This window comes from Eschscholzia californica, unplaced genomic scaffold (genome assembly GCF_041429995.1).
Source record: "Eschscholzia californica isolate CP2 unplaced genomic scaffold, dmEscCali1.0.p SCAF_3, whole genome shotgun sequence".
Lineage (NCBI taxonomy): Eukaryota > Viridiplantae > Streptophyta > Magnoliopsida > Ranunculales > Papaveraceae > Eschscholzia > Eschscholzia californica.
This window is the reverse complement of record NW_028238420.1, coordinates 14,256,849-14,270,782: the sequence shown is the minus strand read 5'-3', so window position 1 is coordinate 14,270,782 and position 13,934 is coordinate 14,256,849. Positions and strand designations below refer to the sequence as shown.

The following is a 13,934-nucleotide window of genomic DNA, read 5'->3' as shown; positions in this document are numbered from 1 at the left end:
TCCCCACTTCGCGAGAGCGTCAGCCAGGCCATTCGTTTTCCTCGGACTGAACTGAAATCGGATTTGCTCGAAGTGGTTTATTCGAGCTCTGATTTGTTCGATGTTAGATACTGATTGCCAGTTAATAGCTATGTTTCTGTCATGAATATGCCTTATCAGATTGTTGTTGTCGCTTTCAATTATGATGTGGTGAAGATGTAGCTCTTCCGCCCATGTGACAGCTCTAAGGATAGCTATGCTTTCGCATTCTTCCGCCGTTTGTCCCCTGATGCAATCCACTCTAGCCATCCTGAAATCACCGTTTGCATCATGGATGATGTTTCCGATGCCTGCCGGCGTAGTGTGGTTTTTGAAAGAGGCGTCCACGTTTATTTTGAGAAAAGGTGGTGGAGGTGGTTGCCACTGAGGCGGGTCTGCCTTCCTTTTAGCTCTAAATTGCTCAGGGATGTTTGTTATATAGCATTGGATTTGCCGGATAGTCTGCGTCGGCTGGATGTTTTTCTTGCCGAAACTTTTCTCGCATCTAGCTTTCCATATAAACCACATAATTTTTGCCAGAAGCTCGGTCGTTTCATCTTCCAACGAGGCCCAATGTGTAATCCATTCCGGCACGGAGCCAATCTCATCCGTTTTTATGCTGTAATAGAACCAAATTGCCCGTGCAAAGTTGCAGTGGAGAAGAATATGGGTAACAGTTTCCCGATTGTCGCAAAAGGCACATGTATGATCGTTGCCAATGTAGCTACCGATTTTGTCTTTTACCGGAAGGCTGTTGGTGCAGCATTTCCAAAGAAAAAGTTTGATTCTGGGGATGGTCCCAATGTTCCATATGAATGCCCAATCTACCTTTTCCGGAGTTCCGGAGTCAGAACTAAGATGCCTATACATAGATTTTATAGTGAATTGCCCAGAGTTTGTGAGTGTCCATACCATTTCATCCTCCTCCGAGGGGTGAAGGTTGATGCCAAGGATCGCGTTGCCGATGTCCTTGTCGAAGTATCTTTGCAGCAGGTTTCTCTTCCAAGAATTATTGGCGATTAGTTGATCAACTGTATTTAGGGGACAATTTTTTAGGTTGAGTAGCGGTGGAGGGTGGTTAGGTATCCAGAAGTCCTGCCAGATATTGATGTTGGTGCCTTGGTTAATGTTCCAGAAGATAAGTTTTGAGAGGTTTCCGATGGGTTCGGCAAGCGATTTCCAGACCCATGAGTGATTTTGTTTTGGGGGGGTGGGTTTATCCGTTTTTGGGTAGTATTTTGCTTTTAGGAGTTGAGCCCAGGGTGCTGAAGGATATTTGAGAAGTCGCCAGCCAAGTTTACATAGAAAAGCTGCATTGTCGATGGCTGGTAATCTAAGTCCCAGTCCGCCAAGATTGCGAGGACGACAGATTGATGCCCAGTTAATAGTGTGAATGGATTTTGTTTTTCCCCACCAGAATGACCGTTGAATGGTCTCTATGCGTTTGCTGATGCCTTTGGGAATGGCAAAGCATTGCATCTGATATCGGGGAACCGCCGCGGTAATAGACGAGATGACTACAGTGCGGCCAGCTTGTGACAGTAGGTTAGTTTGCCACTTAGACAACTTATTCTGAATCTGAGCCAGTAGGGGTTCGAAGGTCTGTTGTTTTTGGGACCCTATGAACAGCTTGGTTCCAAGGTACTTGTCTAAATTCGAAGCTTGATGAACTTTCAGTGATTTGGTGATGATCCTTTTGAATTTGGGGTGAGTATTTTTGGAGAAGAAGATGGTCGATTTGTTGTAATTAATTACTTGACCCGACTCGGACCCGAATACTGATAGGATGGAAATGAGGTTGGAGATGTTATCCAGAGTGTTCCTCCCGAAAATAATACAGTCGTCAGCAAAGAGAAGGTGGTTTATCTTGAAGGTGGCTCGAGCAGTGGAAAAACCGATGAATTTGTGAGGACTATCAGGAGAGTCAAGCAGGCGACTCAGGCCTTCCATGGCTAAGGCGAACAGGAAAGGCGACAGTGGGTCTCCCTGCCTTAAGCCTCTAGTCACATTAAAAGCTGGGCCCGGTCTGCCATTGATAAGCACTGCCATTGAGGAAGAGGAGATGCAGGCGTGTATCATTTTGATCCATTGTGTGTCATATCCTAGGTTAACCAGAATGTCTTCCAAATAATGCCATTCAACCCGATCGAAGGCTTTGGACATATCCAATTTCAAGCCAAAAAAGCCCTTCGATCCACGTTTATTCTTGAAGGAGTGAGAGATTTCCTGACTGATGATAATATTATCTGTGATTTGGCGACCGGGGACATAAGCCGCCTGAAAGGGGGATATGATGTCTGGGAGGGTAGTTTTCAGCCTGTTTGCCAGGATTTTGGTGATGATTTTATAGGTTGTATTTAGTAGGCTGATAGGTCTGAAATCAGCTGTGGTTTGAGGGGCTTTGGATTTAGGTATGAGACAGATGTGGGTGTGGTTTGTTGCGGGAGGTAAAGTGGCTGTGGTGAAAAAAGTTTTGACCAGCTGAAGGATGTCTGGTTTGACGGTTTCCCAGTTTGATTGGTAAAAGAAGGGAGGAAAACCATCCGGGCCTGGAGCAGCATCAGTTTTCAGGGAGAAGGTGGATGCTTTGATTTCCTCCTCGTTGGGAGATAGGATGAGGAGGTGATTTTGTGAAGCAGAAATCTGAGTAGTGAAAAGGTTTTTGATAGTGCTAGTGGGGAGTAGGTGGGCCGTGGTTGAGATATTTCGAAGGTTTGTCAGGAAGAGATTAGAAATCTCCTGGGAATCCGAGCACCAAGAATTGTCATCTCTTTTGATGTATGATATGTGATTTTTCCGGTTTCTGGTAATTGCTTTGGCGTGGAAGAATTTTGTATTTCTATCTCCCAGCTGAACATGCGCTACTCTGGATTTTTCCTTCCAGATACTCTCCTGCAGGTTGTAGGCCTCCTCCAGCTGGGTTGTGAGTTGAAGAACACCCACAGGATTATTCGAAGTCTGAAGCAGGGTGGTTAAGTGTTTGATTTTTTTCTCAATGTGGCCAAAGACCGTTCTATTCCACTGAGAAAGTTTGATGGCTAGCTGGTTAAGCTTCTGCTGAATCAAGTAGTTGTCCCTGGACCAGTGTTCGAGGATAAAGGCTTGACATTGTGGGTGGGACATCCAAGTTCTTAGGAATTTGAAGGGTTTTGCACTCAAGAAAGGAGAGGAGTGGGTGGTAAGTAAAATAGGTAGGTGATCAGATCCCACCCCTGGGAGGTGAGTGATGCTGGAGGAAGGGTAAGTAGTAAGCCAGTCCAAGTTGGCGAGCGCTCTGTCCAGACGCTCTTGGATCAGTGTACCATGGAATTGCCTATTGGACCAAGTGAATTGTGGGCCGCTGAAGCCTAAGTCCTGAAGGCCCATATCCTGAATGCTGGACACAATTTTCCTAGCCGAGGGAGGGATAGGTTTAGGGGGACCGCTTTTATCAGACGGGTACATGATAGTATTCAGGTCACCAATGACAATCCAAGGAGTGGGTTGGGCTGAGGATACCTCTTTAAGGATGTCCCAGGGTATTTGTTTGTCTTTGTTGTAGGGGCAGCCATAAAACCCGGTGATGAGTAGGTTGTTTGCCTGATCGTGAAAGTGAAGGGACACGTGAATCATGTTTTGTGAAGTCTGTAGAATCGAGAGGTTCATATCCGTTTTCCAGAAGAGGGCTAGACCCCCTGCTTTGTTGACTGGTTCAACTGTTACCTTCTTGTAACTATTATGAAGGTTGAGGAGCTTGTCCAGATTCATGTTCATGCATTTTGTCTCGGACAGAAAAAGAAGGTCAGGGTTGTGTTCTTTGAGGAGAAGCCAGAGGTGTTTTCGGTTTAAAAAGCCTCCACACCCCCGGACATTCCAGGCCAGGATGGTTAAGGGGCTCGGGTTTGGTAGGTTTTGAAGGGTGAAACCCGGGTTGCTCATAAGGGTTTGACTTGAAGAGGTCATCTCCAAAAACAGCAAGGGCCGGGGACTGCCGCGAGACGGGGAGACAGAAAAAGAAGGGTCCACCAACAAGCACACGAAAGACTAGAGGCACCAACAGGATTAAACCGAAACAAAAAAGACAATAACCACTAAAAGCAAAATAAATCTAACGGCACCCCGGTGGGGGCACCTACAAAACCTGGACGTCCTGGTTCACTTCGCAAGAGGCACAAAAGGTGGGGCCAGGCCACCACACTATCACCCTCGAAAGGGGACCAGACTCTTGCAACTGAACCAGGAGATAACTAACAGAAAATAAAGGACAAAAAACAGAAAACTAACAACCAAACAAGCAAAAGCAGAAAAATAACTAAAAACAAGGAAACAGGCTGGACTAGACGGGTGGACTAGAGGCCCCCACCACTTCATGAGCATTGATCATCTCCAAGCTTTGGTAAATGGCATTGGATTGGTCGAGAAGGTGCCTGGTTTCCAAGTCATCCACCAAACGGGCATGCATTCGGGATGAAGGGGGTGAGTCCTCTGAGGAACTGATCGAGAGGGGTGAGGAGTTGGTTCGAACTCGTTTTCCACTGGTGTTAATCCGAAGGGTTTCATGGTTATGGGCCCTCACTGGTGATGGTGGAGGTGCCCGAAGAATAGGTTCTTCTGGCCTAGGGTTTTGATGGTCTTCCTCTGTGTCCTCCATCGGCTCGTAACTGGAGTCGTCTTCGTCATCGGAGTTGGGGATTGGTTCTGGTTCTGGGCAATGGCCGAGAGGGTGTTCGATGATCCGGCATGATTGACATATTGCTCCGGGAAATTTTTGATAGCTAATATTAATGGAGCATTCTCTGTCGGCAAAGAGAAGGTTGATGACAGCAAGGAGTGGTGTGCGAACATCATATAGAAAGTGAACTTTTATGACCTTGTTGTTGATGAAGCCCAAGCTTCTGGGTTTGATTTCAATGATCTTCCCCATCTTTTCAAAGATCACATCCAAGTCTTCTTTGTTTTGGATGGAGAGGGGAAGTTTGTAGAGGGTGCACCACATGGGCTCAAAGAATAGGTCGTCTACTTCCTCATTCAGTGGGAGAACCACCTGTTTGAGCACGAGAAGACGACCCCTCATAATCCAGGGTCTTCCAGCGTTCAGGGTATTAAGGACGAAAAGGCTTTTGGGTTTGATCAAGAAAGTGTTCACCGGACCTTCAACACTAGAGTAAAAACAGTCCCTGAAAAAGACCGAGAGGGGATAGAGCATACGCCTCAGTTGAGCTAAGGAAGCCTCTTCCGGGCAGCACCAACGTGCTACCCAGCCTTCCGTTGTCTCCTGAAGCTCGTGGTTAACTGAGGGTTTCTGGTAGCGGAGAGAGAGGTGACCCCTTGGGGAGATAGCAAAGTGAGTGGCCATGAGGGGTTGGGAGGGAGACAACGGACTCAATGGCAGATGGATTATAGACAGACTCAATGGCAAAACAACTCCAAGTCCCACTAGACTTCTAAGCATGTGCTATAAGAACTACTATTCCTTGCTTTAGGGTTTCTTTTGATTTTTTTTTTATTTTTGTTGAAGGGGTTTCTTTTGATTACTTTCTTTTGTGTATGTAAATAGAATATACAATGATATTTCAACAAAAAAAAAAATAGAATATACAATGTTTTAATTAAAAGTACTTCTTTGCTATCTCTTAATTGTTCTTGGCAAGATGTGTATCCTGATTTTCTAAACCAATATCTTCTTTTAGACACTAAAGCAACTAACTTGAATTAATGTGTATGTATCCCATTAATTTTTTAATGATTTGGATTTCGAAAAATTAAAGACAATGAATGACCCAATAACTATTCTATACTTCTATTGGAATTTTTTTACAGAAAATTGTGTTGAAAGTCCAATTTTAAGTTTTTTTCAGTTAAAAAGATAAATTACATGCTCTGATTATAAATTTATATTTTGTTTGGTTAAAAATTTAAAGAGATATATTTTGTTTAGTTAAAAACTTTCTTCTGCAAGTCTTTTTGCAAACACTTCAATCATTTTCCAAGAAGTTGCAACCTTTTTGCAATTTTTACCAACCAGGTACAAACTTCTTGCAATCAGTTGCAAATTTCAAAAATACCTAACGAGCTTAAGATTAAATTAAATTGCGTGATCTCTTTTCACCAAAATAAAAAGATAATATTAAATTTTAACCAAATTTTATTATATATATATATATATATATATATATATATAGACTCTATCATTTTCGGATAGAAAATGAATTTTTATAAGAAAATTCTTAACAAGATTAAAGAATAAAGGAAGAAAATGAACTAAAATTGAAGGCCACTTGCTATTTCGGCTCCATTAATTAGTGAAACTTAATAAAATAATCATTCTAAAGAAAATTTAATAAAATGAAGAGATTCTTTTCATATTTGGTTAATGGAGGTCAATTGAATTTAAATTTTTTCAAATTTGATTTAGATGTATAAACCATAAACTAACTCGAATAAGACATTTAGAGATGTTAATAGTACGGGGTAGAAGTTCTGAAAAGAAAATGACAAACTTCTTATTATTTTACGAATTTATTTAGGTTTTGAATTTAGTTACAAATTCGAAAAATACCATGATCGTATTATATTTAAAATTTAAAAAGCCGGAAGCTTTTTATTAATGAAACTACACATATCATAATTAAAGCCATAATGAGTAATCAACCTTAATAATATAAAATAATAAAAATAATTTATTTTCCACTTTATTAATAGTTCATTAATTAATTTGTTAAAGTTTCTCCACTACTTTTGCCTTTCTATCTTTTCTTTAATGAAACTTGATTATATAAATAGTGTAATTTTAATTTGAAAGCAAAGAATCTTCCTTACTAAGTACAAACAATAATCAATCCTAAATGTAGAGCTCTCTTTATTTTTCAAAACCAATGTGATCAATTTAAAATATTAAAGAAAAAGAGAACATGAAGAAAAATTAACAATTATGGTTGGACAACCTAAAATCTTGACTTGAAGTTGGCGTGAATCGAGATCTAACGATTTACTTCCTCAACAGAGAAAAAGTGGCGTAAATCCAACCGTCCAATGAAAATTCAAGCCAACTTTTTCGATAGTTGAAATATTTTCAAAAAATTAGTTATCATATAAAAAAATATTATCGCTTTTGAGAAAAAGATATAAAGAAATATTAAGAGGAAATATAGGTTTTTTTTTTTTTTTTTTGTTGTTGTTGAAACACACGGATGATGACAAGGAAATGATTACTCAACAAAAAGAAAAGATAAAGAAGACAAAGTAGTAGGTCGGCTTGAAGATGTATAGACATAACTTACAGAGTTATAAAACTCCGCAAGCCAAGTAAACAAAGAGCTGGAGTAGCTCAGTTGGTTAGAGCGTGTGGCTGTTAACCACAAGGTCGGAGGTTCGACCCCTTCCTCTAGCGTCATGTTTTTTATCTTTCTTTTCAAAACTTGAGTATCAAAATGGCTCTTTTTGTATTGGATTTCAATCATTTGTTTTGTGGTGAAACCTACCTAAACTATGCAAGTATAATTATAAGAATATTTCATCCTTATGATGTATTCTCGTATTTAAAACGTTTGATGCATACCGTATATATTCATTTACTTTTGGAACAAAATATTCAACCACAACCGAAATGATATTATATTAAACCCTCACTAAAAACAGAGTCCTCATACTATTTTTACAACTCAAATAGGTACAAACTTCTACCAAATTGATCTCAAAATAAATGATTAATTAAGTAATGAAATAATCAACAAACAAATTTGAATATCTTATCAAATAAACAACAACAAAAATGTACATAAAACACATGATAAAATAAGAAGCCAATTTTCTTATCCTTCCACTACTCAACTCAAAGGCTAGAACTAAATGGCACGCCGGTTTCCGGCAACCACGAACCACCTGAAATGAAATTTCCTACCGTAAAACGGGTAAGATCGGCCGGATTCTGTACCACATGATAACCCGGCCAGTTTACTCGTTTTGCTGTTGAAGAACCAGGTCCGAAATTCTTGTACTCGACATAATATAATGTATTTAGACCAGCATTTCCATGAAATTTTGACCAACCTAAAGGATGAACAAATTTATCAAGATATGTCCTTATAAATAGGGTTCTAGAATATTGTTTCCATGGTCAACCTAAGTATGTTTCGGTTGATTTAAGAACCCGTTTTAAGTCGGAACCAGCTAAGACTCTTGAATTATGAATTGATATTCCTGTATTTTGATTCGGATCGGTTCTTCCTTGTGCAGTAATCACAATTGCTTGTCCTGGCATTGGTCTTCTTGCATAAATTAAACAATTTTGTAGTACTGCTGCTGCATTTCCAAATATGAAATCTACCGTTCCGTAAATGTAACATTCTTTATAGAATTGTCTTTGCGCAAGTACGAAAAGTGTATCTTGGTATCCTTCAAAACTACATTGATAAAATACCGATAAATCTGAACCTGATACTAGCGCAACTGCTTGACTTTTGGGTCCTGCTGTGTTACGAAATGTAATTCCGCGTGCAATAAATCCTTCTCCCATCACAGCTGCATTAAATCGTATGAAAACTAAATGTAAGCTTTTAACATTTCATGTGAATTGGGTATCTTCTTGAATCTTGAGGGCTAGGGTGTCAAGTTAATGTAAGCAAGGTGTACGAAAATTTGAAAGTTAGCTATAGTCATGGACTCATGAACTAAAAGAATCAAACTAAGGGGTAGTAGGTCTCTTAAAAAAAACTAAGGGGTAGGAAGTCAAGGGTTTTTGACGGTAGGAAGTCAAGTTAGTGTGAAGTAAACAAAAGTTTTGATTCTCTGCCCGGAAACGGGTGGAAATCAGGCCGAGAACCGAGGTGAAGGGCCTGATTTCGCCCCTCTCCTTTAGTGGGGGTTATTCGTTCAGAACTTGGGTGCAAATCAGGCTGTCCACCTCGGATCTCAATCTGATTTCACCTCCCTTTTCCGGTTGTCAGAGTATCACGACTGTAAAATAAAAGCATCAAACTTAGTATAGTATACTTACAAAAAGTTGCAGTACCATAAGTGGTATAACCTCCATTAACACTCTTACTACCCGTAATGATCGTCTTCCGGGCACTTTCTCCTATCAACATTATGTTTTTCATCCCATTTCCAATCTTAACATTCTCTTTATAAACCCCTGCTTTCAAATAAATAACAAATCTCTCATTGCTTCCTTTTATTTTGTTTTTCGAAGCGGCAAGAGCTTCTCTAATACTTCTGTAATTTCCCGACCCATCTTTCGCCACAACAATACTTGCTCTCAATGACAATGCGGAGAACTTCTGCAAGAGTTTCCGGTCACCTGTCGTTACCCAACTTGGAAAACCACCATTGACACTGTAATCTTCTTGTTTTTGTTCTTTTTCTTGTTCAAGCTTGTTAATGGCTAAAGTGTTGGATATCAACTTAGTTACATTGTTAAATGGTGCCATGAAATTTGATCTTCCAAACCCTAACTCCAAGAATCCTGTTTTACAAGTCTCAAAATTTGTGAGAGCTGTACTTAACCAAGTTTGTACATCAAAATTTGTATAGGTACTATTAGGGTTTACTAATGTCCTATTGAGTTGTAAGATAGTGTTTTGATACAGCTCCATACAATCAGCCCATGCAGCTCTCTCTCTCTCTTTTATTGCGACACTTTTTTCCAAATGATTTTGTGTGAGTTCCAGCATGAAGCGCTCGATCCATCGATACTTGTAACGCAACCTTCCGAAATTCGGGTTTTGTTTTCGGGGTTAAATGTCCATGAGAATTCATGAAATACTCACAAATATCAGGAAATGGTGTATTCTTGCACCATAAGTTGATGTCGTTCGGATCGTTAGTGGAAACCGTCACCGAAACAAGATAAAAGAAGGTTAAAAGCGTTGCGAAAAGCTTCATAACCGTCGCCATTACCGTAGTAGTTGTGTAGTTAGACTTTGATCTTTTGATGAAGATAGGGTGGTTGAAGTTTATATAGCAAAAAAATTGTAATTGGGATCAGATCTGAGAAGTTCATAGTTTGATTCTTTGAATGTGGGAGAGATAAGAAATTAATAATTAATTATTATTTAAAAAATTGATTATAATTAAGTAATTATAAGTGCTTGTTATTATCAATTATTTTTTGGAGAAAAGAACATGGGATATTGACTTGTGGCCTTGTGGGTATTTAATGCTATTGACTTTAATCTATAGAAGGTGGAAGAACATGACCTCATATCAACCCTAAAAGAATCTTGAAATTAAGCTAAAATCTTTAAAGAATGATTTCATGGCACAATTTTCACCCAATTATTCAAGCCTTCAGACCTGTAATCCTTAATTAACTCCATTTTGATTATTGGATAAGAGGTGCTCAAATGCTTCCCCTGAAAACATGGTGAACTATAACTTCTTGGTGGCTTATGTACAACCTGTACCCTAAACTTTCCATAGCACCTAAGAAGCACAAAGAATAATACAATTGGTTGTTTTATTTAGATTATTTTTGAAGTCTCCCTTGTAATCTTATTGTATACTATTTGTTATTGGAATATCAAATCATTTTTCCTAGAAAATACTAATATCATAATATTGTTATAGGATGATGCGGACCAGCCTTCCGGACTACTAGTGATAATGTCCGCGTTGGCACACCTGGTCCTCACGGTTTTAAAAGGCCTCACTAGTGAAGGATGTTTAACCTCTTAAGAAGAGCACCACACTCCTGTCTCCCACCAAAGTGGGATTGCTTTACGACAAATATATGATTGTTGGTATTATTAATTGGTAATGGAGCTGCTAAGCCACCTTTTGAAATTAATACTCGCACCTTATAAAAGGGATTCATTCTAGTCAATTTCGTTTGACTTCCGACATTTTTAGGCGCTCTTTTCAGACTAACCAATCCCATAGCCAGAACAAAGCCTTAGAGTCAAACCAGCCCGAAGGTATCGGACTGGGCTAGTCCGAATCTTTGTTTTGGCTCTCGGACTGGTCAGATCGAGATTTCTTTAACCTCTCTATCTCAGACGAAGTTGAGAATTCGGTGAACAAGCCCAGTGGTGTTGAACTACTTAAAAATCATGGAGAGGAGAAGATGAGAATTGAAAAGGGTTCCTCATTTGACAATCTGAATCATGAGGTAAGTACTATGAAGAAACCATATTCATCTTTGAGTTAAAAATCATGGAGAGAAGAAGATGAGACTTCTACACCATTGTCTTCCATTGGGAAGACTAGCTTCAAAGCTTATTGATAAAAGGGAAGACTTCTCCCTTTTTCCCTGATTTCTGGTTTGAGTAACAAATGAGTTTGATTTTGGAGGTGGAGGAAATAAATGAACAATAATGGAGAAAGAAATCAAAAACCCATCAACTATATTTAACGGAATGAAGTAGAAATCAAAAGCCCATCAACTATGAATAAACTGGAGTAATCAGGGCAGGAAGGGGCACTCTGGCGCTTATCTCATTTAGGTACGGCCACTAATTGCAATTTTGCTAGCCGCCTAGGCCCTGCATCTCAATAGCCCATTCTCCTTTTTCGGGCGCGAATTGCAATTTTGCTAGGCGCCTAGACCCTGCATCTCAATAGCCCATCTCCTTTTTCTTCAGAGTACTATAGTAATAATCTTAATTTACCCTTCCACCCGGAGGATTCTATATCTGGATATGACTCGTCTCCTTTGTCGCCCATGTTTTGTTACTCAGCTCCCATCTCATTTTTTGTCTCTTACTTTTGCCTTTGGTTATCGGATTGATCTAACGTTTTATCTAAACTCATTAACATTTTCACTTCTACCCTTATTCGCAATTCAATCGCGATTCTTTGTTGGCTTCGTTCGGTATTTATACCCATACTATGACAACGATCTCAACTACCAGGTGTCCCACTCTTTTCTTTTCTTGAATAATCATATACTTTCATCAACTACTTTTTTGAGTACACATGCGAGTAAATACAAAACCAAAGAACTTCATATTTGTTGTAGCACTTCCATACTATTTTTCCCAGTGATTATTGCTTTTACAGGCAACTACAGTTATTACAACTCAAAACAGAAGTGAAAAATTCCCAAGAAAAAACAGTATCCAGGATATATCTATAGCCACCTCCAGCACCAAAAAAATGTTGGATCTTAGCTAGAACAAATGAATCCAATCCCTAATCAAAATCCCAATGTTTTGTTTGCAGAGAAGGCGCTACAAAATTGTTGAAATTCTGATTTCTACCAAAGATTAAGCAAGGGATCTCAACATTCCCTGTGAATTCCAAGCATTTTCTACTGGAATTTATTTAATCCTAGTTAATCCATTTTAAGCCATGGATGGCCGAAGCGCTCGAAAATACCACAACTGAAGGTTACAGAGATTATAAATTATACATCGAGTAAAACTAACCCAAGAGAGTGGCTGAGATGTGAAATTGACGTCAATATGTTCCTCTCCAGGCGTTCCATTTGAGCTTTAACTGAAACCATAACGGAGAAACACCCAAAACCCCTCTTGTCAACCTTGGATCAAACACATCAAAATGCACTTTTCGTAGTGAATCTAACATAACTTCGGCAGGGATAGAAGGAAGCAACACAGGAAGAGCCTCGGAAGGTACGGTTTTAGCCAACTCTCGAGCCTTTTGCAAATGAACATTAGCAACAGAAGCCATCTCAAAAACTGCATTTGGTAAACCATCACGGTTATCCATCCGGATATGAGTTTGGCCTCCTTCTCTCACTAACAACCCGTGTTTCGATGCTACTTCAACTGGTATATATGGAATCTGAGGATTACGATTAAAATGGTAAGGTAGAGATCTAAGAAGTAAAAGAATACCACTTGCTTTCCCAATATGTGAGGCTGCATGATCAGCTGCTGTTGACCTTATTCCTCCGGCTTGAAGTGTCATATACAAGATGGTGGATACTGTGTCTTCTGCATATTTTTCGAGTTCTTCGATTGTTTCGGGAATGTCATTTACCTCTCTTCTTGCGTCGTTAATCCGAGCTTCAACGGATCTCTTTAGCCAACTTTTGCTGATTTTGTGTTCGACGATTATAGATGAGAGAGCCTGAGCTGTGGGATGTTCGATTTTCTTGTGAGAGAAGATTTTGTCAATGCCTTCTTGCCACCAAAGGAGACGCATAAGACCGATTCTTGGATCAGAAGCAACATCCATTGCTTTGGCAGTTTCTACATTGAAAGCACGGAGAGCAAATGCAGCTTTCCGCATATGAGGGGCGAGTTGGAGGAGACAAAGGTAATGGTGGTAATCGTAGGTTCGTACTTGTTGTACACAGTGAGAAAAAGCTGCTCGGATCCCACTCGATGTCGAAACGCCATTCATCAAATTCTATTTGGTTCTTTCTGATATACAAAATAAGGGAAGAATAAAACCAATGTGTCCTATATCTGAAAGAAATTGTATTACGGCAGAATCCACAACATGAATAATAAGAATATATTGAATAGCCGAGACCCTGATGACAAATCTGACTCCCACGAAACCAAAAGAACCCCAAAATTTTTAAATTTGAATGAATATATCGAAGAAGAAAACTACACAAATGGCGACTAGGTTTTCTAAGAGAGAGACCGAAAACCTCTAACCGCCCAATTGAGGCGGATTGGGTTGATTCACATTACACATTTTAGGTCAATAATGTGAAACAAATTTTTAAGACAAACCAATAAAATACGGCCAGGGAAATATATAAACAAGAATAAGCTAATTCCTCATTCACTTCAAAAATTTAATTGGATTTTGACAAACACAATATAGTATTTTCAATGAACTAAAATGATTAGAAACCCTAGAAATCATAGATCAGAATTAGTGTATTGAATATAAGAATATTAAATGGAGGGCATTTCAATAGAGAATTCTAGAAAGAACTAGATTGATTGAAATCTCACCTGTTTAAAACGACGATGAGTTGCCGGAGAAATGATAAATCGGTGAGTTCACTTTCAAGA

General features: G+C 39.4%; 1 protein-coding gene and 1 pseudogene across 2 annotated transcripts in view; both read right to left on the bottom strand.

Moving 5' to 3' along the window:
- Nucleotides 1–13,934, bottom strand: part of LOC147548583 (uncharacterized) — a 20,829-nt gene extending 6,895 nt beyond the window's left edge. Inside the window, exons 1-2 of one of the 2 annotated variants that reach the window (XM_086671897.1) lie at nucleotides 13,875–13,934; nucleotides 12,363–13,325 (exon numbers count right to left, since the gene is read on the bottom strand). In XM_086671897.1, the coding sequence (XP_086528023.1) occupies nucleotides 12,394–13,305 (912 nt within the window). In that variant the 5' untranslated portion in view covers nucleotides 13,306–13,325; nucleotides 13,875–13,934 and the 3' untranslated portion in view covers nucleotides 12,363–12,393. Of the gene's footprint in view, nucleotides 1–12,362; nucleotides 13,437–13,874 lie in introns of those variants that run through there. The other variant, XR_015238652.1, reaches the window with a different exon arrangement.
- LOC147548584 (pectinesterase 2-like) lies at nucleotides 7,829–9,891 on the bottom strand (annotated as a pseudogene).